Below are 27,988 nucleotides of genomic sequence, written 5' to 3'. Positions count from 1 at the left end.
AACATAACCGCATTAACACATTCTTTTAAAAAATCACAGAATAACTTTTATTTATAATGAATGCTATTCTCTCTAGAGTTTCAATCATTTCACTCTTATAACAGAGAATCAATTTAAATAATACCACCAAAATGGAATGAAGACAAAACAATCTATTACGTATCAGTTTCTTTGATATGTCATAAATGACATCCAATTAGTCTTGCAACATGGTCCATGTCCAAAGAAAATGCTCATTGAAGTGCTAACAATTTCAGTCCTTCTACTGACATTTTATTCTTAAGGTATGCCAGACAATGGCTTTCTTGATTGCTTCAGAGGTCAACAAGTCATGGTGTTCTGAAGAAAAGGCTGACATCATAAAACAACTTTATCATATGTAATCCATCCACAAATGGATAGCATGCCTTCAGAGCCTTTCATTTTTATAATACTCCCTTTGTAGAGTTAATTGACGATTGTTCCCACAAGATTCCATTTTGAACAGTATGAATCACTGCCTACACAGTTTGTGCCAACATCCTTGACTTTCTCTCATCCACTGATTTGTTTATCAGGCCTTGTAGTGATGGTAGTCTTATCTTGTCCATATTTTTGCTGTAAACATTGAGAAATATACCAAGGACAACTAACAAACCAGACCATACATACCTAAGAGAAAGAAATAAGGGAAAAAATATTAATATCAAGGTAACAATTTCTTGTTAATCACATAATTTGGCTATAAGTTCATAGTAATTCTGCAATAAACTAAAATTTTGCTATTGGAGGCCTGCGATAATAACATTAAAATAAAAACAGTATTCTTAGATTAACTATGATTCCATACCTGTTATGCTGAGTATATATAGAGAAAAGGTATTTAAAAAAATACTAAAGGTAGTTCATTTGAACTTTATAGACAACAGTATATTAAAAATCCAACATCGACTAAAAGTTTTATGAACATACTTCAAGCACTGGGTTTGTAAATCTGCCAGTGGCCGTCTTGGGAATTCAGCTCAGCAGTGCAACTAGTTGTCCCATTTGTATAGAATATAAAAGGCTAAAAAGAGACCCACCCATGAAAAAACAAGGGGATCCCTGTAGATTACTGTAGTGTATACCTAGTATATGCAGACACAAAAATTAACTTACAGAAAACAAACAATAATCTGTAATACGTTGATGGAAATTTATGCTGTGATTATCTTTAAACTCACACACTGGTAATTTCTAGGTTTCAATCTTTTCAGTTACTGACCAACATAAATTTAAATTTCAAACAAATCCTCGTCAGAAAAGATAACAGTGAGTAGTGTCACAAAAAGCCAGTAAATAAATAAACCATTAAGCCATAACTTGCTAAATACCTTTCTCTGTCTCAAATCCTTTTTGAAAGAGGCAGAAAATAATAATTATTAAAAGCACGCATTTTCATATATATATTTATATATTTGTACTAGGACAAGGAGAAACCCCTTAATCTCATCTGTGTATACATCATTCAAGTTCATTCAGAATGGAAATATGGTCACATTTGAACCGGGCTCTGGTTAGGCAATTTAAGTACACAAAAGGATAAACTCAAAATAGTAAATTATATACATTGCCAAAATAGCAGCAGGCACATCAACAAATATGGGTCAAGGTGTAAAAGATTCTTTATAAAGTATAATAGGAAAAAAAAAATTTATAAAAAAATTAATTCATTTACTGCAAAAATGGAAAAGCACAAAAGTTGAAGTAAGTAAAAAGTTGAAGCTGAAATAGGAAACTTACCAAATTAAAAAGTACTTACTGAATTAAAAATACTTACTGAACTGTGAATGGTTTAGCAAAGAATATAAATGAAAGTACAATGGTCATTGCTTTTCTTCCTGTGGTCACTGTATGGGAAAAAAAGTTTGGTTTAGAATGTGCCTACCATTTTAATAATATTTCAGAACCCACACATTAAAAAAATATTTGCAGAGCCTACTATGTGCCAGGATCTACGTGAGGTGCCAAGGAAACAATGGGAAGCAAAGAAAAAGCCGCTACTCCCGCTACTATGGTGTGTATGTCTAGCAGGGGAGACATGAAAGGATAATAGAGTTAAGTGTTGAAATACAACTGCAGTAAGCTCTTTGATGGAAGCCACGGTACTAGGAAGGCATGTCATCCCTCTGAGAGACTTAGCATGAGGGAGACAGGACAGGGAGGGCTTTCCTAAGGAAGAAAGGATTAGGTGTAGCAGGGGTTCTTCTTAAAAATAAGTAATCTAAGATATACTAACATGTTAACTGTGGTTATGTCTGGGTAAGACTGAGCAATTGTTACAATCCTCTCTAAGCGTCTGTATTAGCTCTGACCTGTCTTTCAAGTATCACCTGGAAGGCTTCCTTACGGCCTGAAACCTCCTCCCCGAGTCCCAGGCAGAGGAAGGAACTCAGCCTGTATCTCCATCACAGCCCTTTTTTACCAACCCTGCATTACAATTTGCTGTCTTCCCACTAAATTGTGATTTACTTAGCCTCCTTGTCTTATTGATCCTTATGTCCCTCCTCTACTCTATAGTTCCTGGCACTTAATACTCAATGCCTGGAGCCCTGGTGGCACAGTGGTTAAGAGCCACGGCGAGCTACGGCCGCTAACCAAAAGGTCAGCAGTTCAAATCCATCAGCCACTCCTTGGAAACTGTGGGGCAGTTCTATTCTGTCGTTATAGGGTCACTGTGAGTCGGAATGGACTCGAGGGCAATGGGTTTGAGATGTTTTTTAATACTCAGTGCACAGAGTCCCTGGGTGGTGCAAAATGTTAGGCACCTGACTACTAGCCAAAAGGTTAGCCCTTCAAACCCACCCAGGGGCGCTTTGGAAGACACGCCTGACAACCTCCTTCTGAAAGGTCACAGCCTTGAAAACCCTATGGAGCACAGTTCTACCATGTGGGGGAACTAACTAGAGGGGAACGAATAATAATACTTACAGCATGAATAACAAATGAAGAAAATGTTGTGGAAACCCGCCAGAGCCTGATTACCAATGGCTATTTTTCTCTGATGTTAGTGTAAGGACCCTTCGTTTCAGCTGCCATACTTTCAGCCTCCACTTGCCAGGTGTGGTGTGTGACTAGGTGTTTGCCAATGAAATGTGAGCAGAAGTGTTAGTGTGATTTCTAGCAAGTATCCCTACAGGAAAGGGTGTGTTCTGCATCTTCTCTTGATCCATTCTAGCAAGAGGACATGTTCTCTAGAGCTCCAACACTGTGGATCATGGGCAACATAATGAAGATGGCAGAGCAGAGACGAGGAGCTTGGATTCCTGAAGACCACAGTCACCACAGAAGCTCTGGAGGCATATAGCACATGAGTTAAGAGCACAGGTCTGCAGCCAGACTGCTTTGGTTTGAATCCTGGCTCTGCAACTTACCAGCTGGCTGACTATTGAGCAAGTCACTTAATCTCTTTGTACCTCAGTTTACCCATCTGTAAAATGGGACACTAGCATCCACTTTACAGAACTGTTAAGAGATTTAAAAATGTAAAATATGTAGAATGGGGATCAACTCAAGGTGACAGGTTTTGTTTTTTTTTTATGTAGGATGGTGTCTGATACAAAGTAAAACAAACAAACAAACTTGTTGCTGTCAAGTCAATTCCGACTCATAGAGACCCTACAGGAGTAAGTGCTATACAAATATTAGTAATTGTTTTTATTTTACCACCTCTGGATTTCTTTTATGAGAAATAGAAATAAATCTGCCTGCACCTTCAGGACAAGGACTGTATCTTACACTTCTTTACATTAATCACCAAAACCAACTCAAACTCACTGCCGATGGGTAGATTCCAACTCATAATGACCCTATAAGACAGGGTAGAACTGCCCCATAGGGTTTCCAATGCTGTAAATCTTTACTGAAGCAGGCTGCTACATCTTTCTCCCACAGAGAAGCTGGTGGATTTGAACCACCAACCTTTCGGTTAGCAGCCAAGTGCTTAACGATGGCTAGGATACCAGGGCTTCTATATTAATCACCCAAACCAAAACCAAACCCATTGCTGTTGAGTCAATTCCGACTCACAGAGACCCTGTAGGGCAGAGTAGAACTACCCCATAGGGCTTCCAAGGAGTTCCTGGTGGATTCGAACCGCTGACCTTTTGGTTAGAAGCATGAGCTCTTAACCACTGTGCCACCAGGGCTCCAACACATACATATCACACATATACCTACACATAAGCCAAAAACCCACTGCCGTCGAGTGGATTCCAACTCATAGCGACCCTGTAGGACAGAGCAGAACTGCCCCATTGGGGTTCCAAGGAATGCCTGGTGGATGTGAGCGAACTGCTGACCTTTTGGTGAGCAGCCGAACTCCTAACCACTGTGCCACCAGGGTTTCCATATTAATCACAGGGCTCAATGAATACCATCAATTAACTGACATCACACCCTTTTTGAACAGTACTGTCTTATAAGCAAAGTGAGAACCTAAGCCAAGTGTGTGAATCTGCAATCTTTCTTGACACCATGAGCTGACTTGAAAGACCATATGGCCTGATCTATAATTAAATCCCCTCTATTTACCATTAGGGACATAAACTTTAAAAAGGGAGTCATATGTGAGCAAATAAAGGGAAAAGTTAGGAAGCAAATATACTCTGACAAAGAGAAAGTTATTAATTTCATTTATTTAATTTAGGTAGTCCCCTAAAATCATGAAAAATTCAAATCAGGTTAATGATTAATCTATGTATGTATTACATATATGTAAATTCTATAGATTCCTGATGGAGATGCTCCAGTCTAACTAAATCAGGGCCCAGAGGAGAGACTGACTCTCCAGGTCACAGGCCCTCAGACGGCAGAGCGGGGCTGGGTCCTGCCCTCTCTGACACCCACTGCAGTATTCTGACGCGATGCCCTATTGCCCAGCCTGGGCCTCAGGGCTCTCCCCACAGAGAGACCCCTGGCATGTTCATCATCTGTACCACTTGCTCCACAAACAGCACAAGCTAGCACACTGTGTCTTCTGTTTCCCTCACTAGACTGTACTCTCCTCTAAAGCAGAGCACGGAACATTTTCACGACACTACAATGCCCTGGAGCCCTGGTGGCACAGTGGTTAAGAACTCAGGCTGCTAACCAAAAGGTCAGCAGTTTGAATCCACCAGCCGCTCCTTGGAAACCCTATGGGGCACTTCTACTCTGTCTTATAGGGTCACTATGAGTTGGAATTGACTAGACGGCAACAGGTTTGTTTTTTTGAAAGTGCTTTGCAAAAGTCCCTGCACAGACCAAGAGCATAAGAACTGTTAGTGGAAAGAGAAGCTAATTTGGTGGCTGTCCTGGAAATGTACAAATGAAAGGTCCAAAAAACTTTAAAATATGCTTCCTACTTTAAATGCAACAAAATGGGAATGTTAATTTATACATTAAAATTATACTAAGGTTGTATTTTTCTCTGAAGGTATTCATCCACCATACTTTTTAACATCAAGTTCTTTCAATGTATTCAAAAGTTACTATTTAGAAAGATACATATATTCGATTTTAACATTAACATTTAAAACAAGAAATTAAGATCACATGTCATTTTCCTTAGACTTTTAAAAAAAAATTATAGGAAGAAAAATAAATTGGTGCAATATGACAATTTTTAATGAAGAGTAGATGTTGCCATTATTTTAGAAAAGAACTTCAGAGAAAATTTTAAATGTTTATTTCATAACTTAAGCAAGTAAATCACTCCTACCTGTTACAGCAAGAAGTGCACCAAAAATTTTAATCAAAGCCAGAACAAAAGAGATTCCAAAATACCCAGTGAGGGAAAAAAGGAAAGCATAACCATAGGTCCGAACTGGATTCTGCAACCAATAAAAAAACCTGTTAGCTTCAAATACGCAAAACAAACCCTGAGGTATTACAAATGAAATAAAAATACATATTTTAATCAACTTCTTGAGCAACAATAAGCCATTCAACAATGCAGTCAAGCAAAGGTTCTTATTTAGTTCTGAGTTAATGGAAAAATAATGATGATGTTGAAAATCCCCAACTTCTACATCATGAATAGTTTGTAAATTAACTTACAGGGTACAGTAAAGGTAAAAGCAAGTTAACCATAAATCATTTCACTCCTAAAGTAATTTATGATCTACATACATTATATTAAAGGAGTTATCAAATTACATCAAAAATAGCCTTTTGAACAAGAGAAATTAGAAATACAGAGAAAACTACATAATAGAAAATGTTTATTTAAAGAAAATGTGATTAGTATTTACCCGTGAACAAAATGTTACTGCAGGGCGTAATCCACTAGTGCTTGTCAATCCCAATAAAATATACACAAAACCTATTGAATACGAATAGAGAACCTAGAGTAGATAAAAACAAAGCAGAAAAAGTGCTATCAAACCAAAGGTGGAAAATCAAGGGTTTTCAATCTATGGCTTAATTAATTTACTTAATTAAGCCTGTAAAAAAGATTTTAAAGTGACATCAATGTTTCAATAGGGCCTAATTTTCTGGAAATGATGGCTGATCCTTTTTGTAAGTCTATGTTTTATTTTACATCCAAAATAACATATCGGTATTGACTCCTTCATACATGCTTACATAATTATTCATTTCTTTTCAGCTTAATTATTAAATTCAAACCACATTTTACTGATAGAGTCCTAAAAAATATATAGAAAACAAAATAAAAAAACTTTAAAGCTATTTATTAAATATAAAAATCAAACATGAAGTTTACAAGACATTAAAATATAAGGAAAATAAGCAGCATATGGCATATCTATCACCTAATTTTCCTACTTTCTTACCAATCCTTCTATGCCAGTTTATTATACTCATCATAAACAGTATCGTCATCATACTATCTAACTTAAATACCTGTTATGTGTCATGTCCGTATGAATTACTCCATTTATTTCTCACAATCAGCAAATGAGATAGGTACTCTTAATTTTCATTCTCTAATTTTCAAATGAAGAAACTAAAACTTACAGATTTTAAGTAATTCTCCCTAAACAGGAGAGCTAGTAAAGCTAGGATATGAACTGAGGTCATCTTATTACAGGGCCTATGGTCTTAACCACCCCATTAGATTACCATTCTAACTACCTACTTCCTTAATTCTTCCCTGAGGCCATATTCACTTTATTTAGAAACTAAAAAAAAAAAAAAGAAAACCCAAAAATCAAACCCCTTGCTGTCACACTGATTTTAACTAATAGCAACCCGACAGGTCAGAGCAGAACTGCCCCGTAGGGTTTCCAAGGAGTGGCTGGTAAATTCCAACTGCTGACCTTTCGGTTAGCAGCCCAGCTCTTAACCACTGCGCCACCAGTGGTGATAATGATCAAGAAAGCTCTTGGCCAAGATTAAAATCCCTACGTTATTAGGGACTACTTAAAGATGCCCCACACTGTGCTGAGAAAGTAACAGGATTGAACAGTCCTATCTATTCCTAATGTGGTATGCTCTATCTGTCCAGCAAGGGAGTTGGCTACAAAATTAATGTTAAAATAAATAAACAAAAGCCATATGTAATAACTTTCCCACATACCAATACCAACCAGTTGGAAGATACACTGGGAAAAAAGATTTCATTTATAGTAACGACAACAAAAAAAATTAAGCACCTAACAATAAATTTAATAAGAAATGTGTCAGATTTACATGAGAAAACTCTAAATTAGACCAAACCAAACCCACTGCCCTCGAGTTGATTCTGACTCACAGCGACCTACAGGACACCACAGAACTGTTCCATAGGGCTTCCAAGGAGTGGCTGGTGGATTGGAACTGCTGACCTTCTTTAGCAGCTGAGTGATTAACCACTGTGCCACAAGGGCTCTTCTAAACTGTAAGGGACATTCAAACGCTTGAATAGAAGGGAAGTTGTATCTTACTCTTGGACTGAAAGAATCAAGTATATAGATGCCATTCTCCCTAAATTAACTTGTAATTCAATGCCATGCCAATCACAGTATCAACAAGATTTCTAGTTTATTTGGGAATAAGAACCCCTAGACTAACTACTGGTAGCAATATTCTGAAAAAGAAAAGGAACAACATGGGCTAGTCCTAACAGATGGTAAACAGATGATGAAGCTGTTGTCATTACATTGTATTTGTGTAGAAATATAGTCAAAATAATACAATCCTGACCCCTACATTAGAATATGATAAAGAAGTCATTTAAAGTAAGCTGGAAAAATGGATTATTCAATAAATGGATAGCCATCTGGAAAAAAAATTATAAAAATCCTGATTTCACTTTACACCAAACAGAAGTTTTGGCTTAGATTAAAAATTTAATTAAAAAGGAAACCACAGAGCTACAAGACAACGTGGGAAGGCTTTTTCAAGAATGATACAAATCGTGGCTGGAGCAAAGGAGAATGAAGAAAACCAAAGACACAAGAGGAAGATTAGTCCGAAGGACTAACGGACCACAACTACCACAGCCTCCACCAGACTGAGCCCAGAACAACCAGACGGTGCCTGGCGACTACCACCGACTGCTCTCACGGGGATCACCAGAGAGGGTTCCAGACAGAGCTGGAGAAAAATGTAGAATGAAATTCTAACTCACTAAAAAAGACCAGACTTACTGGTCTGACGGACTGGAGAAACCCCGAGAATATGAACTCTGGACACCCTTCTGACTCAGTACGAAGTCACTCCTGAGGTTCCTGAGCCAAAGATTAGACAGGTCTGTAGGACCAACAACAACACACCTGAGGAACGTGCTTCGTAGTTCAGTCATGTACACAAGACTAAATGGGCACACCAGCCCAAAAGCAAAGACGAGACGGCAAAAAGGGACAGGAAAACTGTATGAACGGAAACAGGGAAACTGACGTGGAGAAGGGGCGAGTGTTGACACGCTGCGGGGTTGGCAACCAATGTCACAAAACAATTTGTATATTAATTGTTTAATGAGAAACGGATTTGCTCTATAAACTTTCACCTAAAACACAATTTAAAAAAAAGAATGATACAAAGCCAGAGGCCCTTGAAAGAAAAGACAGATAAAGTGGACCACGTAAAAAATAAATTCTAAGTGGAAAACAATACCCAATACAAACAAGGGGGAAAGTAAGATGTAATAAAAGATTTTTTAAAATACAAAAAAATTCTATAAATCAATGAGAACAAAATTTCTTATATTTTTTTCTTCAAAAAAACCAAACCCGTTGCCATCGAGTCGATTCCAACTCACAGTGACACTACAGGACACAGTAGAACTGCCCCATAGTTTCCAAGCAGTGGCTGGTGGATTCGAACTGCCAATCTTTTGGTTAGCAGATGAACACTTAACCACTGCGCCACCAGTGCGCCACCAGGGCTCCTATAATCTCTTAGTAGGGGTATATTTGCTTTGTGGCTCCCTGTAATGTGTGAACGCATTGCTTTTATTACAACAGTGATGATACACTTGTTTAAAAATGAAATGCAAGTTTTCAGTACCATAACTATTTCATAAAATTAAGTCTATCACTATTTTTGAGTCTGTCGGATGTGAAGAAAGAACACTAATGTATTTACCATTTCCGAATTAGAAGCATTATGCAGTTTCATAGCTTTCTCTTGGACGTTTCCAATGACAGCATCTGCACATAGTGCCAGGGAAATAAGGATCACGCCTTCAAGAACGTATAAAGAAAAAAAAAAACCCTTCTTATTTAAACATATGAACTATAATCAAGTTTTATCAGAAATATACCTAAAACAACAAACTCATGGCCGTCGAGTCGATTTCGACTCATAGTGACCCTGTAGGACAGAATAAAACTGCCCCATAGGGTTCCAAAGGCTGTAAATCCTTACAGAAGCAGACTGCCATTATCTTTCTCCCGTGGAGTGGCTGGTGAGTTCAAACCGCCGACCTTTCGGTCAGCAGCTGAGTGCTTACGCCCTGCACAACTAGAGTCCCTTAAAAAAACAAACAAAAACAGATCTTAAAGTATTCTTATCCACAAACCAGTTCTAACAGGCACACTGGTGATAGTGTTAGCACCATGAAAACTCAGAAAGGGTGAGCACTTAAGTTATAGCAGACATTATAGTGAGATATTTTAAATACTATTTCTGTCAGGCTAGGAGACAGGATATATGACACTAAAATAATCTTATGAGTAAAACTGTAACTTTCAATAATTCAGAACGACAATACTGTACATATAATAAAAAATTCGACTCGATGGCAACAGGTTACTTATTTCTAAATATACTGCAGTATCTAATCTGCTTTGGAAAAATCTAAGTTTGATTTACAAAATTCTATGGCGTTTTCTACGGAGATAATTATTTCTGTTGTAAGCCTTAAGCGCTTTAAGGTTATTGACATATTTATATTTAATCTTAAAGCACAGCATAGTGTTCCTTCTTTAGCTAAAACAATGACATGTAAATGTACAAGTTTCAAAGTTTTTCTTTAAAACATGAGAATAAAAACAATCACTACTCTGATTCCCCTATAATTCATGTGCACATTTCCAATTTAACTCATAAGAAATTAATTTATCATGTACGTACTTGATAATCGAAGACTTTGACTTGGCAAACAGCCTCTTGTCAAGATGCAAGAGTACTAAAAACAATTACTGTATTTCCAGAGTTGTTGATATTTTTACTACTTTTATATGGGAAGCTTGAAAGCTTTATGTTGGATCTGAGAATCACAATATCACACCATCATTTAAATTCTTTGTGAAATTTAAAAAATTCTTACTCTAAACCAAAATGCCTATAAAACCGAGCAACAGAAGTAAATTCCTTACCTGTTAGGTTGAAGTTTGGCGCAATTGTGCTGTCAGCCAAGGTAAACCATATTAGGCCGAGGCTCATACATACCGCAGCAGACACATCTGCCACATTGTATCGCTTTCCTGCATAAAACAAACCTCAGTCAACTCCACTATGCAAATACCCACCAAGCAGTTTAAATCCACGTGTTTAACCAGGTAGAATGGGGATCTACTTTTTATATCCAAGGTAAAAAATACACAAAGAAACACCAAGAACACTTATGTCAAGGCCTGAGACAGTCACATGTCCTTATGTATTAGATATGACATACTCTTAAGATTATCTGTTATTTCAGTGAGTAAATGGTCTAAGAATAATGGGCATCCACAAGTATTTAAAAATTTCATGGTAATTAACTATTCTACTCTCTGTAAAATACAAGACAATAAATTTTCTTGCTTTTTGTAAGCGCACAAAATAACCAGATTAATGATTCAGGCTATAAAACTTTGCAAATAACAGACAACATCTAGGTAGGTCAATGATCTGCATTTTGGTATATCTACATTTTAAAAAATGAAATCATGTAGTATAATTTTTTGTAAGGATTGTATGGATGTATGCCCAGTCAGTTAAGATGTTCAAAAGTGATTTTTGTAGGTACTGGGCTCAATATTTTTTCCTCTGTGAACAGTTATCTTGAAATTATATATGAAGCAGTTGACATACACACTTCCCATTTTAAAAAGCTTAATTTGAGAAGGCATTTAATACATAAAAGGAAGTCAGGCTGTCTTAAGAACTTCAGTAACATAGAAACACTCAATTACCAACACACGAATACTCCCCATGACGGTTAATACACACAACAACAAAGAGGTGTTCCAAAGCTTGTTGCTATTGCTGTCTTCTCTTTTATTTATTCATGTTTCCACACAGCTTGCAACTTAGCTGAGCTCTCAGAAGTCAACAAGCCAGCAAGGTTGGTAGAAAAGCAGCTCTGCTCAGGTTAACCTTAACTTTAATACGAGAATTGTCCATTTTTATAATGGAGGTAGAGAGGGGAGCCCTGAAGAGTAGAAAGAAGAATTGAAAAAAGGAGCTTTCCAGGCACTTCTGAGGTGGACCTTCAAAGTGTGAATGCATTATTTTTTGGAATTGTGGTCGATTCCAATATTAAAAGAATAAACTAATAAAGCATTATTTTTTATTATTCATGAGTTTAATTACTGCTTTCAGATACTGATGCATATCACAGAGGTATCAGTGTTTAAACAATATCTTATTTTTATAAGACATCACTCAGAATTTTTCTAGTATCTAGAAGACTCATTAAAATTATGAATCAAAAGTTTGTTTTTCCTAATGCTAGATGCCATAACAGATCCTCTGAGTTTCAAACAATATGAAAATATATCATTACAATACCTTGAATAAAAACTCCTCCTAGCATAACAGGAATCAATTTGCAGCACTTGAAGATGACTTGGGTAGGATAATTCAGGTAGCCCAAGGAAGTGTTTGATAACCCCATAGTACCCACAGTTAGAAAAGCTATTATCATGTAGGTTTTTCCTGGTATTCTGTAAAAGACAATTTTTAAAATCTTCATTTTGAGACCCAATTTATACTATTTTAAGATCATGTATTTACAAGGTGTAAATATCTAATTACTTTTCCACTTTCTGGTTAATGTTTCTAGAAATACTAGTAAGAATATCATTATTCTTCCAGTTATAACACTATTTACATGTATAAAAGAACACTGGCAAAAATAATAATTTACCTTTTTTAATCTATCATAAATGAGAACTCTCAACTGTGTGAAAAATGATACATTAGAGAGAGTCACTTAGATTCTCCCTGAAGGCACAAATGCTGATAAAAAGATTTAAAAAAAAAAAAAAAAAAAAGCTGTTCTAGCTGCAAACAAAACCTATCTTGACTAAATTCAAGGAGGGGAAGAAAAAAAAAAGAGTTGAATTTTATAAATATTGGCCTCTATAATTGTACAAGGAGCCCTGACTAATTTTTAACTTGGAAATTGTTGTTCTGTTTCCTAATGTTTCCATCTAGCATTAGGAAAAATCTGTCCATTCTGCTGGAATAACCTGAGTGGAATTTCTCTAGAAAAAGTAAATGTGGTCTAAAAGCCCAGGTGAGGTTTGCACTACCACAGCTATCTTACAAGCCGTCGTGAATTCTGTGTTCTATGTAATGAGTGATGAACAATCTCATGCTTCTCCTGATCCCGAGCCCTCTACACTGCTTCTACCTGGACTTCCTAATGGAGATTCTTCATTTGGCATCTTCGGGATTTTCAGCCATAATTGTGATTCTATGCTCACCTTGACTGGATATTTAGTGGTGTACAATAATAACCCTGAACATTGGCGTGACTAACGCAAGAAGCACTATTCCCATAGTCTGAGTATGCTGTACACTTAGATCTAATTTCCATTCTGGGATCTGTGTTAATGTTTAAATCAAGACAAACAAATTCCTTCATATCTTGTATAGGGCCAGATGGGAGGTAAAATAATTTACTGGAAAAATAAAATTAGAATGCATCATTTATACTTGCCTTTCAATTTTGAGGCCTTTTCTAACTACTAATACAGTAGTCTACAAATAGTTTGGCATGCCTGTACTAACGCACTTGAATGCTCTCTGTGGGGTTTAACCCTCAGTGGTGTACTGCAGGTGAAGTAAGATTGCACTACTTCCCCAGGTCATGATCTAAGTCAGCAGTCAAATTTCCTCATAGATAAATAGCAAATAATAGTAGGAAATAAAAATTCAAGTCAGAAAAATCACAAGGAATGATCCTTAGGTTAATGCATTTGGCTGCTAACTGAAGGTTGGAGGTTCAAGTCCACCCAGAGGTGCCTCAGAAGAAATGCCTGGCAATCTGCCTCTGAAAAATCAGCCACTGAAAACCCTATGGAGCGCAATTCTTCTCTGACACACATGGGGTTGCCATGAGTCAGAGTCAACTTGACAGCAACTGATTACAGAAAGAAAACCAGCCTAAAACACAGAAGTCCTGAATTCAAAAGGTTCCAACTCTGAAAGCAACTTGCTATATAAGCTCATGAAAATCCCAGCACTATTGTAGGTCTTTGTTTTCCGTTGGTAAAATGAGGAAGTTAGATTCCACTATCTCGCTTGTACGATTCTTGTTTCCATTTTACTTAATACTCCAATTGTTTACATCTTTAAAACGCTGGGAAAATTCCCTTCGAAAGCAATGTGAAAGATCTTCATTAAAAACTCACCTAAAGTAATAAATAATAAAGTTGCAAGGTAATCTTTGGTAAAAACAACAAGCAGTGTATTTGGGGTATCACAGTTTACAATGTGCTTATAAATATGCTTTATCACATGTTGCTACATTTGATCCCCAAAATAAAACTCAGAGTTGGAAAACTGAACAAACTCCCCGAGAGTCTTGACAGAGCTAATGAGGGGCAGTACCAAGACCCAAACTCATGTTTTCTGACTCTGAATCCTATACTCTTTCAGCTACACTAGTATTCATATGAATCTAAGAAGAAAGAAAAAAACTATGCAAAGGCTCTAGCTAGATAAAAGTCCAAACAGCAGGGCCACTTTAACAGATAAATGCACAAATGAGATTATGTGATTGGGACTGTTTTCATTGCTTATTGTTGTTCGTTGCTGTTGAGATGATTCTGACTCATGGAGACCCCATGGGTAACACACTTTAAAGACTTTTTTAAAAAAAGGTTTTTAATGTGCCTTGAAATGAAAAGGTTTCAATTCATAATAATATTTATTGTAAGTCTTCACTTATGTTTAAAGCAAACACAAATGATTTTATTTTTAAATATGTATGGTCAAGTGGTTTAAAAGTTGAGATAAACAAGGTTTGGGCCTACTCCCATCTCATTTGGGTAGCTGACAGCGAGGTGTTTCTTTCTGAAACTTAACGGAAGATGCATTATCTCTGTATCACTTTTCACTTTGTAGGTTTGTCATAATTCTCCAGTCTTTCATCAATCTTTACACGGAATTCTTTTTTTTAGGCTTATATAAACCCAAAGTGAAACGGATAATCATCCATGGTGCTGTCATAATTTTTTTTTTCCCACAGACTGACTATTCACAGACTTGCGGCTTAGGGCTACCAGTATCAGAGGCCCCCTAATTTGCAATAAGTAATGAGTCTTCACGATTGTTTATATGTAAGTCTTGGCAGATGTATTCAGTTACTTCCTATTCTATCACCTATGGCTAAATCCTGTAGTATTTCAGAGCAAGAAAATCATGAAGATAACCTCAGATTCAAACTTTTCTACTATTGCTGCTATAATATCTTACGTGCAATAAAGAGTGGATGGGAGGTAACATTAGACCCATGAAGAGACACTGGCATTAGATTTAAATATTTAAAATTTCACAATTATCTTCGTAGAAACATGAAAACCATTTTATGTTAAAAAAAAAAGTAGCTGTGAAAAAAGTTTATTTTCACTGAAAGATTAAACGTTTCTGTCAGTGGAGGCAGGATTTTGGTATTATAGCTCTGTATTACATTTAAACTGCTCAATACGTATATGAAATAGTTACATATTAGGGTGTGATATGACAGGATAACTACACTTCTTACATTTCCCAAGAATATTTTATATTAAAATATCTAACCACCTTTATAATCATCATTTATAATCAGAGACTATATACTTTAATCACATATTATTTTATATTCCATTAAAAATATTTAGATATTCCATAAATCTAGATGGTTGCTAATTTAAAAGACATCAATAAACAAGCTCTTTTGGTTTTGATGAAAAGAAATGCTATTAAATGTGTTCCCCTAATATTTAAAAATGTAGTCTTAGCTACTGGACATGAAAAATATGGCAATATTAGTTGGAATACATCATACGAAATAAAACGTTAACTACACATTTTAAAAACAACTGTAAAAATAAGTACTCATTTCACTACTTTAGTATCAGTAGCATTAGTAATCTTTCAATAATCACACATATTTTGGTGCAATTTATAAAAACATATATACATTGAAGTATTTTCATGTTTCAAGAAAATATATCTTACCATAAATTGAGCCTGAATTAATACTTTTTATTTTTTGGTAATATTATACTTAAAGAGAGGCCTCACTTTTTTCAGGACATAAATAAAGAAAATACAATCTTAAATATTTTAAAAAAAACTTAGCCTGCTAATAAAAATTATTGGGTATTAAGTATGTTTTGATAATGAGAAATGTAAATCATACACATAATAGACTCTGTATGCCAAAACATAAAAAAAAAAAAAAAAAAGAATGAACTACTAGTGAATTTATTAACAAAAAATAAACACAAACCACATACCTTCTCCTTTTGTCCTGAATAAGCTGAAGTTCTATCAGGCCAAATATGGAGTAAAACCCAAACTGCACTAACGTAAGGTACCAGCCATAGGACTTAAAACCCTCCACTGAAAATATTAATTCCTGTCAAAAGATACATGAATACTGTTAAAGTTCAAGGGGAAGACCAATTTTCCCGTAACAATAAATTTCTATAAACACAATTTAGAAGAGACACCAAACCCCCGTCCAAACAAAACACAAAAACAAAGCACGAAGCTTCAGAGAAATAAATTACAGAAGGCAGTAGAACCCTCCTCCAAGGAACTGGCACTTGATGTTGCTGCTGTTAGCTGCTGTCGAGTTGACTCTGACTCAGAGCGACTCCATGTGTGCAGAGTACAACTGCTTCATGGGGTTTTCAACGCTGGGACCTTTGATACCCAGGCATAAAAAATCAGAAAAGCAGAAAAATAAAGGGGGCAGGGATAGCTATGAGGCAACACTATTCTACGATTTTTCTTTTTTCAAAAGACCAAAACTGAGAGTTGCCAAAGCAATGAGAAAAGTGGCTGGTTCGAGAACTCATTTACTGTAAAAAAAAACTTATTTCATTAGAAGTCTATCATCTGAGGCCTGTTTTTCTATAGGAACAACATAACCAACTCAAATTGATAATTGAGGTTATTTTTCAAAATTCTATGCCACTGATTTATATAACACTTCTCCTTGTAAAGAGAATGGCTAATTTGGCTAAACAATTTATCATGAAGTTACATTTACATCAATTGTTAAAGATAAGTCATTCTTAGTTAAGTCCTTAAAAGTTAGTCTAATAAAGTTATCTGACTAAATTTTAATTGAGTAATTCAAACTTGTCCCTGGGTGGTGTGAACAGTTAATGTGCTCTGCTGCTAACTGAAAGGTTAAAGGTTCAAGTTCACCGGGAGGCTCCTTGGCAATCTACCTCCAAAAAGTCAGCCATTAGAAACCTATGGAGCACAGTAATACTCTGACATCCGTGGGGTTGCCATGAGTAGGAATCAACTTGATGAAAAACTGGAGCTGGAATTCAAATTTCTCACTAAATTTGTCTTACCCACATATGTTGCAACTGTATTTTAAAAAAAATTTCAAAGATGAAATTTTTGGATAAATTTCTTTTCAAAGAAAAACTAACATAGCTTCTAAACAGATCCTGAAATAGATTTTGTACATTTGAGGTGCCATACAATTCCCCAAATTGTTAAATCTTATGTTCAATTAAGTCTGCAAGGTATTCAGGATGAAAATACAGTGAAATCTGTGAGCCAGAACTTGATGGGGCTGCCTTGTTTTTCTGGGCCTTGCAAGTTTTCCGCCTTTGATAGGGTGCAGTATTTTCTAACACTATTAGTGGAAAATATTTCAGTTTTCCTTTTCTGACAGGCCTTCCCCTTACACAGGTTCTGGCTTTCACAGGTTTTACTGTAGTTCTAGTATTTTGGCATTCAGAAAAACATCCCACTATATAGAACTTAACTCATAGTGACTCATACAGACCCTATAGGACGGAGTAGAACTGCCTCACAGGGTTTCCAAGTAGTGCTGGATCTGAACTGCCGACCTTTTGGTTAGCAGCCATAGCTCACCGTAACTCTTGACCACTGTCGGAACTGACTCAACGGCAACTGGTTTTTTTCTCTCTTTTTTTTTTTTTTGGTATATAGAACTAATTTATTAACAAACCCAGGTTATTTTCTTTGAACTGTTTTAATATGTAAGTGTATGTAACAGTAGGAATGTCAATTTTCACCAACTGAAAGTAGTAATGTTACACAAAAACAATTACTAATAATTTACATAGTTTTAAAAGAAACTGGGTGTATACCAATTAGGAATTAAAATCTCTGATCATTAATCAAATAGAGAAAAAAAATTCAGCAAAACATGTAGGGTCAATTTCCAACTCCTTTTCTTTTACAATTGCTCTTTGGTCCCAAGCTATTTAGTAGTAGTGTTTTCTTAAGGACAAAAATGTTTCTCAGCAAGAAACTTCAACTTTATTTGACAAATTATTATGTCATTTACTGTGATATCTCAATTTTTATATCATCTTCTAGTGGGGAAATAAGTTACTACAAAGATTTTAAATTCATGCTTTGATTTGTTTTACACTAATACTCTGTGAATTCTTGCCAGCTAACTAAGAAATAAAGTCACAATTCTATCTTCATTTTTATTTACACTTACTTTTATATTCAATATCTGTAAGGCAATGAAAAAGTGTAAGTTCTAAGATAACTCTAATACTAAAGAATACCTGAAATAGAATCTGTGTTTTAACAAAATACATTACTTTCCTTTTCTTCAAATACAACGGTTCCCTGTGTTAAGAAGGTTCATTAAAGGTGAAGTTGATAAGGGCTAAAAATAATCATTAATAAACAAACCATTGATAAAATTCACCCCCATTCAAGCCTTCCTATTTACACTAGTGTGGCTCTTCACTTAGGTAGCCCCTGTCTTTCCATCAGGACTTTGCTGCTAGTCAAAGGTATATAATTATTTCATACTGCCATGTATGTATGATACAAACTGCTGCAATTTAAAAAATGTTTTGCACAGGCAGAAATTATAAAAAATAAGGTCTTGTAAAGTTAAATTAGAAGAGAAAACAAACAGGAAACAGAACATAATGTGCATATTTTAAAAAAAAAGAATAAATTGAATATAACAGGATGAAAGAGACATCCTTGGAAAAATATAAAATATCTTGATATATTTTTATAAAAATGATCTTCTATTATTGAGCTCCAAAAATCAACTGTGAACTGAAATATGACTTTTATGCTGAAATTCAACTTTATTAGAAAAGTATGCTCCAAAATACTTACCAATACTTAAATCACTCTTTAAAATTTCTTTTAAAAACTAATACATGGTTTCAATATTACCTATATTTTGTTAAATACATTAAAATTTTTATTTTCATAATTCTAGTTTTTCAAAATAAAGTCTCTGCTCTCTCCCACACCCACATACACACTTAAAAACACATAACTCTGAAATTTTGGTTTCTGTTTTCACTTACTTTAAAGAAGCCTTTTTCTACTCCTGTACTAAACAAAATCATTTATAAACTGGACCCTATAAAGTAAAGTATCTTGCGCAAAACTATGACAAAGTGCTTAAAGTCTGGCCCATAAAAACAAACAAAAAAGCCAAACCCATTGCTGTTCAGTCAGTTCTGACTCACAGAGTGACCTCAACTGTTATAATGAACACATTACAACCACATGACCATTTTTTTTTTACCTGTAAATATCCATAAATTAGGTAAAATACAAAAACCCCGGCAACACATATGAAAAACTGAGTAAGTTTGTTAAATCTGCTGAGATTGATGCCAAGGACCACGATGTCATCTATTGACTTGATGTGTGGTGACATTGCTTGGGTTTTGGAAGGGACGGTGATAGAAATATACTTCCTGGAGTTGTTGAACTTGAGATCCATTGTTCTTATTTTGCTGCATCCAGTGCTTCCAAGGTTATCTTGCCGATTTCCTGTTTTGTTCAGTCTTTCTTTCGCTTGCTGACTCACGTCCTAGAGAAAGGAAATAAGCAATTAAAGCAAAACATTCAGACCACAGAGTAAAACAGTATGCTCTAAATAATACTCCAAATCACAGTTTAAAATTATTTTTTCTATTGTGTTTTAAGTGAAAGTTTACAATTCAAGTTAGTTTCTCATACAAAAATTCACACATACATTGTTATGTGACCCTAGTTGCTCTCTCTATACTGTGACAGCACACTCGTCCTTTCCACCCCTGCCTGAGTCTATTCAACCAGCTCCTGACCCTCTCTGCCTTCTCATCTCGCCTCCAAACAGGAGCTGCCCATTTAGTCTCATGTATTTACTTAAGCTAAGCACAATCTTCATGAGTACCATTTTATGTCTTATAGTCCAGTCTAATCTTTGTCTGCAGAGTTGGCCTCAGGAATGGTTTTAGTTTGGGGCTAACAGAGAGTCCGGAGGCCATGTCTTCTGGGGTCCCTCCAGTCTCAGTCAAACCATTAAGTCAGGTCTTTTTACTAGAATTTGAGTTCTGTACCCCACTTTTCTCCTGCTCCATCAGGGACTCTCTGTTGTGTTCCCTGGCAGGACAGTCATTGGTGGTAGCCAAGCATCATCTAGTTCTTCTGGTCTCAGGCTGATGGAGTCTCTGGTTTATGTGGCCCTTTCTGTCTCTTGGGCTATTATTTTCCTTGTATCTTTGGTGTTCTTCATTCTCCTTTACTCCAGGTGAGTTGGGACCAATTGATATATCTTAGATAACTGCTTGCTAGCTTTTATAAAGACCCCAAATGCCACTCACCAAAGTGGGATGCAAAAAATTTTCTTAATAAACTTTGTTATGCCAATTGACCTAGATGTCCCCTGAAACCATGGTCCCCAGACCCCCACCCCTGATACTGTGTCCCTCGAAGTGTTTGGTTGTATTCAGGAAACTTCTCCACTTTTGGTTTAGTCCAGTTGTGCTGACTTCCCTGTAGTGTGTGCTGTCCTTCCCTTCACCTAAGATAATTCTTGTCTACTATCTAGTTAGCGAATACCCCTCTCCCTCCCTCTCCACTCTTGTAACCATCAAAGAATGTTTTCTTCTGCGTTTAAACTTTTCTTGAGTTCTTATAATAGTGGTCTCATACAATATTTGTTCTTTTGCAACTGACTGATTTCACTCAGCATAATGCCTTCCAGATTTATCCATGTTATGTTTCACAGATTCATCGTTGTTCTTTATCATCGCGTAGTATTCCATCGTGTGAATATACCGTAATTTATCCATTTGTCTGTTGATGGGCACCTAGGTTGTTTCCATTTTTTTGCTATTGTGAACAGTGCTGCAATGAACATGGGTATGCATATATCTATTCGTGGCTCTTATTTCTCTAGGATATATTCTAAGGAGTGGGATTGCTGGATCATATGGTACTTCTATTTCTAATTTTTTAAGGAGGAGCCAAATTGATTTCCAAAGTGGTTGTACCATTTTACATTCCCACCAACAGTATATAAGGGTTCCAGTCTCTCCACAACCTCTCCAACATTTACTATTTTGTATTTTTTGGATTAATGCTAAGTGAGATGGTATCTCGTTGTAGTTCTGATTTGCATTTCTCTAATGGCTAATGATCATGAGCATTTCCTCACGAGTGTGTTAGCCACCTGAATGTCTTCTTTGGTGAAGCGCCTGTTCATATCCTTTGCCCATTTTTTAATAGGGTTATTTGTCTTTTTGTTGTTGAGGTTTTGCAGTATCTTGCAGATTTTAGAGATTAGAACCTGATCGGATTTGTCGTAGCCAAAAATTTTTTCTCAGCCTGTAGGCTGACCAAATCACAACATAAAATTACACAGACAAGTTTCATTCTCTCCAGGTATTAATATATTCAAGCTTTCAATCCACCAAAAACAGTATGTCTACTCTCTAAACAATTTATCTGCACCTGATAAACACCAATAAATCACTAAATTAAATATATACTATACTTATTTCTATAGCAACAGACAAAAAGCTAACCTAGTATTTCATATTTCAAAGTAAACATGTCTTTATGTTTTTTATATGTAGTAAATACATAATTTTAAATCCCACAATAATTTATGCATACTGTCCTCAACATTACTGGAAACCCTGGTGACGTAGTGGTTAAGAGCTAGGGCTGCTAACCAAAAGGTCAGCAGTTCGAATCTACCAGGTGCTTCTTGGAAACTCTATGGGGCAATTCTACTCTGTCCCTTAGGGCCGCTATGAGTCGGAATCAACTCAACAGCAACGGGTTCGGGTCCTCAATATCAAAGTCAATCTTTAATTGCAGTAAAGAAAAGAACAGCAGATGCTCTTTAAATATTAATATGTTCCAGTAATAAGCTTCTCTTAGATTTAAGGAAAAGTTTTCTTTCTTTGGATAAAATTATTTTAATTTAAAACATCTTTGGGATTATAAAAAGCCGAAAAACTTATCATTCTTTGCCAGTCTGTGAAAAAAAATTATGTTGGCACCACAGATGATTATCAATTTTTCTTTGTATATATATAAACCTAAAAAAAGAATTCCACATAAAGGTTGAGGAAAGACTGATGAATTATGACAATTAAAGAGAACAAACCTATGAAGAGAAAACTATTTCCCTAGAAAAGACTGACTCTCTGTCACAATTCCAGTGGGAACTAAATTTGGGCTCCAGCTAAGGGCTGAAGATAGATAAGGATAGTTTTGACTGTAAAGCTTCTCTGGAAATCTTTTTAAATGAAACTGTCATGTGATGGTTTAAATGGTAAGAATCAGAGTCAACCTCTTCTTGATCACTTCAAATTTGCAGATTGACAGAGATTAACTAGGCCCTCGTCAGTAATTCAAATTTGGAGTCAAGATTTTGAAGACAAATTATAACAAACAATACTCAGGCATCAAAAAAAAAAAAAAATTATTGTTTTACAGGGCACCTGCTGTTGTTTCTAAACAGAAAATGCGTAGTTTTGCTCTTTTTTTTCTTTCCCTGTTTCTTCTTTCATGCATTGTTCTTATTTATCACACTATGTTCTGATCATTCTCATCCCTGAGTAAAGTCATCTTGTAGAGTACTCTCAAAATTTGATTTTCTTTATAAACCACACATACGAAGTTGTTGTTAGCTGCCACAGAGTAGAAGTGTGTTCCACAGGGTTTTCAAGGCTGTGACCTTTCAGAAGCAGATCGCTAGGCTTGTCTTTCAAGGCGCGTCTGGGTGGGTTCCAACCTCCAACCTTTCGGCTAGTAGTCGAGCGCTTGACCATTTGCACCACCCAGGGACTCCTACACATTAAATTACGCCCCTTAACCTCAGCAAAAACGAGGGAAATTCAATGAGATGGACTGACACAAGAGATGTACAATGAACTCAAACATACCACTGATCAGGAAGATGGCACAGACCAGACAATGTTTCATTTGTTATATGTAAGGTCGCTGTGAATTGGAGCTGACTTGAAGACAGCTAACAATCACCACCACACCATTTAATCAAACCTGTGTTTGAATTTAGAAAAAACCTTAACAGCTGTTTTCCAGATGTGTAGGGATAGGTATAGAGTAGCATTCAAATAAATCTGGCCCCACAAAGGTTTTTAACCTTCCTCTCCCTCCACTTCTTTCAGTCAAGTCCTACCCCAGCCACAGTAGCCTACGACTTCATTACTCAAGTACACCATGAACTTTCAAACACCCCTGCCTTTTGTCCATGCTGTTCTTTCAGCCTGTCTTCTTCCAGATTAGGTTTTGAAGATCAGCTTTAATGTTCCCTCTTTTGTGACACCCTCCCTAATTCCACCAGTAGGGAGAAAATAGAACTTGAAAGGCATGACTCAAATCTAGCATAAACTCTGCACCCAATACTCAGATGAACCAAATCAATGGGTCCTTCCTCTGAATGCCCTCAAGCCTCAGCCTGTAACCAGGCACGCTCTGCCTGGGTATGATTTTTCAAAAGTATTGTGGCAATAGTGCAAACTTTGTGGGCAAAACTGCAAATCTTATTGAAAACAGAGATTGGGAGAAAGATATAAGTAATGATAATATATTTACACACATATATAAACAAAAGTTCTAGAAGATCTCTCTTTTCTACTTTTACTGGTATCAAAAAAATGTCTCTAGCAGATAACCCTTCCCCCAAAACTACCTTTTTCAAATAAGTAATGTTTGTGATTTAGCACAATGCCTGGTATATTTTAATGACTCAATAAACTCATAGTTAATATTATGACAAAGTAGTTTAGCATGGTGCTTTCCCCATGCTTTGGAACTTTGACAGATCTATGCTCAAGACCTGGCTTTGCTACCTATTAGCTGAGGAGCCTTGAACAAATTATTTAACTGTTTTGAGCTTGGGAATATAGCTCTGGATTTCCAACCAGATTTCTGAGATCCAGATCTATATTTTTAAATGCTTCTTTTGATAACCTCTAGTCATGGACTCTACTGGCACCTCATATTAAAAATGTCCAAAGCTGAACTCTATTTTCCCGTCATAACAAACCTGCTCTTCTTCCTATATTCCCAATCTCGTTTAACGGTATCTACTTTTAAACTCAGACACAAAAGCTGAAAGTCTGAGTGCTATCTTAGACTCTTTCCTTCATGTTCTATAGCTTGCCAAGATTCCTGCTGATTCTATTTCCAGTCTACAATCTGTTTCCGACACTACCATCAAGCAGTTATTTTCTCTTGCCTAGATTACTAGACTTGCTTGCCTATCAACCTTCTCCTCTTTCTGACCCATCTTTCACACGGCTGAACAAGAATTCTGACCATGCTGCACTCTTGCTTAACACTGTGTAAGTTAAAAACTGGTTGATCCCCTAGACTCTCATAGCATATTATACAACCAGCTGCTGGCAAATCAACTCTGACCCATGGCGACTCCATGCATCAGAGCAGAACCACGCTCTTTCAAGGTGCCTCTGGGTGGACTGGAACCTCCAACCTTTTGGTTAGCAGCCAAGTGCACTAACCACTTGCACTGCCTACGGACTCCACACATATTTTTTTCCAATACCTTAAATTACAATGGTATCACTTTTTTGTTTTCACTTGTGCTTCTCCTACAAGCTTATGAATTCCTTAAGGGAAGAGATGATATCATCTTCCTATTATGTTCTAGCACATGACAAAAGTTTAAGAGGTTAAATATCACTTAACCAACATTTTTCTGTTCCTCTCCAACATTCTGCCACTTCCCACACACCTGCTGGAAATCTTACGCCAGACAAGCAGAGTTAAGACCCGCCAGCACCATCACCTATGGGACATCTCTGCCAAAATACTGACATTTCTACTGAAATTCCTCACAAAGCATCTGAAATAAACATGGAAATAAATTCTTTTTTCTGCTTACTTGAGGCACCAGCAGGAGCCCTGGTGGTGCATTAGTTAAGCACACTTCTGTTAACCAAAAGGTTGGTGGTTCAAACCCACCAGCCACTCTGTGGGAAAAAGATGTGGCAGTCTGCTTCCGCAAGATTTCAGCCTTAGAAACCCCACAGGGCAGTTCTACTCTGTCCTCTAGGGTCGCTATGAGTCAGCAACAACTCTACGGCAATGGGTTATGGGTGGGGAGACATCAGCACCACAAAATCTGCCCTTAAGAGCTTTGCATTTAGAATGCAATTTTATTTTACTAATCAGAACATACTTTTTTCCTATCACTGATCCGACTGTGTGACTGATGACAGGAAGGCAATGCAACCTCTGATACCCAATAACTGTGATGCCTAATGTTTGCCATATCCCTTCCATTTCAAACATTAATGACTGATATTAGCTATCATATAAAGAAACTGGGCCAAAGCTGTTGTTACTGCAGGGGAAAAAAAATCAAGCATGGAATTTAGTTTTCGAATTCAATGATCAACACTTTTTTTCATTTTGCTTTATAAAAGTTCACAGTAACCCTTAAAGTATTAAAAAACAAAAACAAAACAAAAAAAACTACCCGTACCAAAATCCATTGCTGTCGCATCGATTCCGACTCACAGTGACCCTACAGGACAGAGTAGAACTGCCCCATAGGGTTTCCAAGGAGCACCTCAAGGATTCAAACTGCCAAACTATTGGTTAGCAGCCCAGCTCTTAATCACTGTGCCACCAGGGCTCCCAAGGTGCAAATAATTTGCCTGATGCCTTTTCCTAAAGTCAACACAGAGATTTAACTTTTCCTTGAAGAAAACATAAAGAAAACAAAAATCCTTACAACTGAACCAATTAGCAACATCATGATAAACAGAGAAAAGACTGAAGTTGTCAAGGATTTCATTTTACTTGGATCCACAATCAACACCCATGGAAACAGCAGTCAAGAAATCAAACATCACACTGCATTGAGCAAATCTGCTGTAAAAGACCTCTTTAAAGTGTTGAAAAGCAAAGATGTCCTTTGAGGACTAAGGTGTAACTGACCTAAGCCATGGTATTTTCAATCGCTTCATATGCATGTAAAAGCTGGACAATGAATAAAGACAGAAGAAGAATTGATGACTTTGAATTATGTTGCTGGGGAAGAATACTGAATATACCATGAACTGCCAGAAGAACAAATACGTCTCAGAAGAAGTACAGCCAGAATGCTCCTTAGAAGCGAGGATGGCAAGACTTTGTCTGATGACTTTAAACATGTTATCAGAAGGGACCAGGCCCTGGAGAAGAACATTATGTTTGGTAAAGTAGAGGGTTAGTGAAAAAGAGGAAGACTCTCAATGAGTTGGATTGACGCAGTGGCTGCAACAATGGGCTCAAGCATAAAAATGATTGTGAGGATGGCACAGGACTGGCAACATTTCCTTCTGTTATACATAACGTACCTACGAATCGGAACTGACGTGAAGGCACCTAACAAAAAAAAAATTATTTTTAAGCACTGGTTTTATCTCTTTCTTCCAAGTTCCAAACTATCCCAATTCACTTACAAAAACATTTAATTAAAAAACAATTTTAGATGTCTGAAATCCTACTGTAAAAGAAATGCACATGCACAACACTAAAAAAAGAAATTGTTAGCACAGCATTCATTCCGTCTTCTACTTTCAATATTCTTTTAAAAGAAAAAAAAAAAAAAAAGATGGGGAAGGAGAATTAGGCTGAAATGCACTGGAGGTACCTGCAAAACTTCTAAGGAGCCCTGGCGGCGCATTGGTTAAGAGCTGGGCTGCTAACCAAAAGGTCGAGGGAGAAAGATGTGGCAGTGGTCTTCCCTCGGGAACCCTATGGGGCAGTTCTACTCTGTCGTAGAGAGTCGCTAAAGTTGGAATCGACGTAATGGCAATGGGTCTGGTTTTGCGTGTACAGAACTTCGAAGAGATTTATGACTAAATTTAGTAAGCAAGCAAGAATAATCCGCTTCCACTGCAAGTCAAACGGACAGTGGAGTACAGCCCAGTCGACTGCCCTTATTCAACGCAAACCCGGAAGTAATTCTCAAGTGAAAGTACAGTCTTGGAGAATTCAGGCGACTGACAGTTCTTCAGGGCCCACGGCATGCCTAAAAGACCCCGCTGGAGGAGGCTCTCATCCCTCCGAGTCCAAGAGTTGGGGGCCTGAGGGCGCTCTCTCAGTAGACGAGAGGAACCCGGGCGAGGATGAGCAGATAGTCCTCCTGGGACACCCTACCAGCAGGTTTCCATTCTTTATAAAAGGAAACCGCCCGCCCCCTCCATCCTGACCACATTCGCTCCCCTCCTGCTCGTTCAGGCTGGGGAAGATGGGCAGGTTCAAGGAAGGATGGCAAACACGGCGAAGAGCCCCAGGTGTACGCCCACCCTACAACCAGTGGGTCACCTGGAAGAGTGACCCCAGCCCAGGTGGCACCTCAGCCAGACGGGGAGTCGCCCCCTCCCCAGGTCCGGCGCCATCACCTCCTTCTCCTCTCCTACTCCTGCACCTTGCAGCACCGCGGCCGTCTCCTCTTTAGGGGCTTGCATCGCCGGCGGCCGAGCGCCACTTCCGCCTATGTGTCCTCGCGCGCATGCGCAGGCGCGCATCCCTTCCCGCCCCCCGCAACTGCCGCCCTCTCGCCGACCCCCGGTCCTTTTCCCACCGGATCCCGGAGACTAGGGCGCTGGGGGGAGTGGGTGTGCGCTTACTCTCGCGCATGCATTCTCCACTCCTGGCGCGGGAGGGGCTGAACTCGGGTGGGCACCGCGGCGTGAGGACCACGTTTCTCTTCTACTCACTAAAAATGGCCTGGGCGCGGCGAGGGCCGATCGGGTCGAGTGTTCTCATCCTGCGATCGGTGCTCCACGGGTTCCTGGCCTTTTCAGTCCCCGCGGATGCAACCTTGAGTACCTCCGGCTCGATGGATGCCCGCGCGAGAGATGACTTCCTTGTT

General features: G+C 37.5%; 1 protein-coding gene across 5 annotated transcripts; it reads right to left on the bottom strand.

Annotated features, from left to right (window-relative positions):
• Positions 1–28: 28 nt before the first annotated feature.
• SLC35B3 (solute carrier family 35 member B3) lies at positions 29–27,988 on the bottom strand. Of its 5 annotated transcripts, none has more exons than XM_023742913.1 (10): positions 27,834–27,988; positions 19,376–19,666; positions 16,101–16,222; positions 12,160–12,314; positions 10,764–10,871; positions 9,529–9,626; positions 6,252–6,344; positions 5,720–5,831; positions 1,799–1,868; positions 29–651 (listed from the first exon to the last, which is right to left on the bottom strand). In XM_023742913.1, the coding sequence occupies exons 2-10, from the start codon at positions 19,574–19,576 to the stop codon at positions 501–503; spliced, it is 1,110 nt and encodes a 369-aa protein (XP_023598681.1). In that variant the 5' UTR covers positions 19,577–19,666; positions 27,834–27,988; the 3' UTR covers positions 29–500. The 5 variants fall into 5 exon arrangements, with proteins under 5 accessions (XP_023598681.1, XP_023598680.1, XP_023598682.1 ...); XM_023742912.1 differs by lacking the exon at positions 27,834–27,988 and adding an exon at positions 27,516–27,615; XM_023742914.1 differs by lacking the exon at positions 27,834–27,988 and adding an exon at positions 27,542–27,605.

Source organism: Trichechus manatus, unplaced genomic scaffold (assembly GCF_000243295.1).
Source record: "Trichechus manatus latirostris isolate Lorelei unplaced genomic scaffold, TriManLat1.0 scaffold00223, whole genome shotgun sequence".
In the NCBI taxonomy this organism is placed as follows: Eukaryota; Metazoa; Chordata; class Mammalia; order Sirenia; family Trichechidae; genus Trichechus; species Trichechus manatus.
Note: the sequence above shows the minus strand (reverse complement) of the source record. Positions and strands in the feature narration are given on the sequence as shown.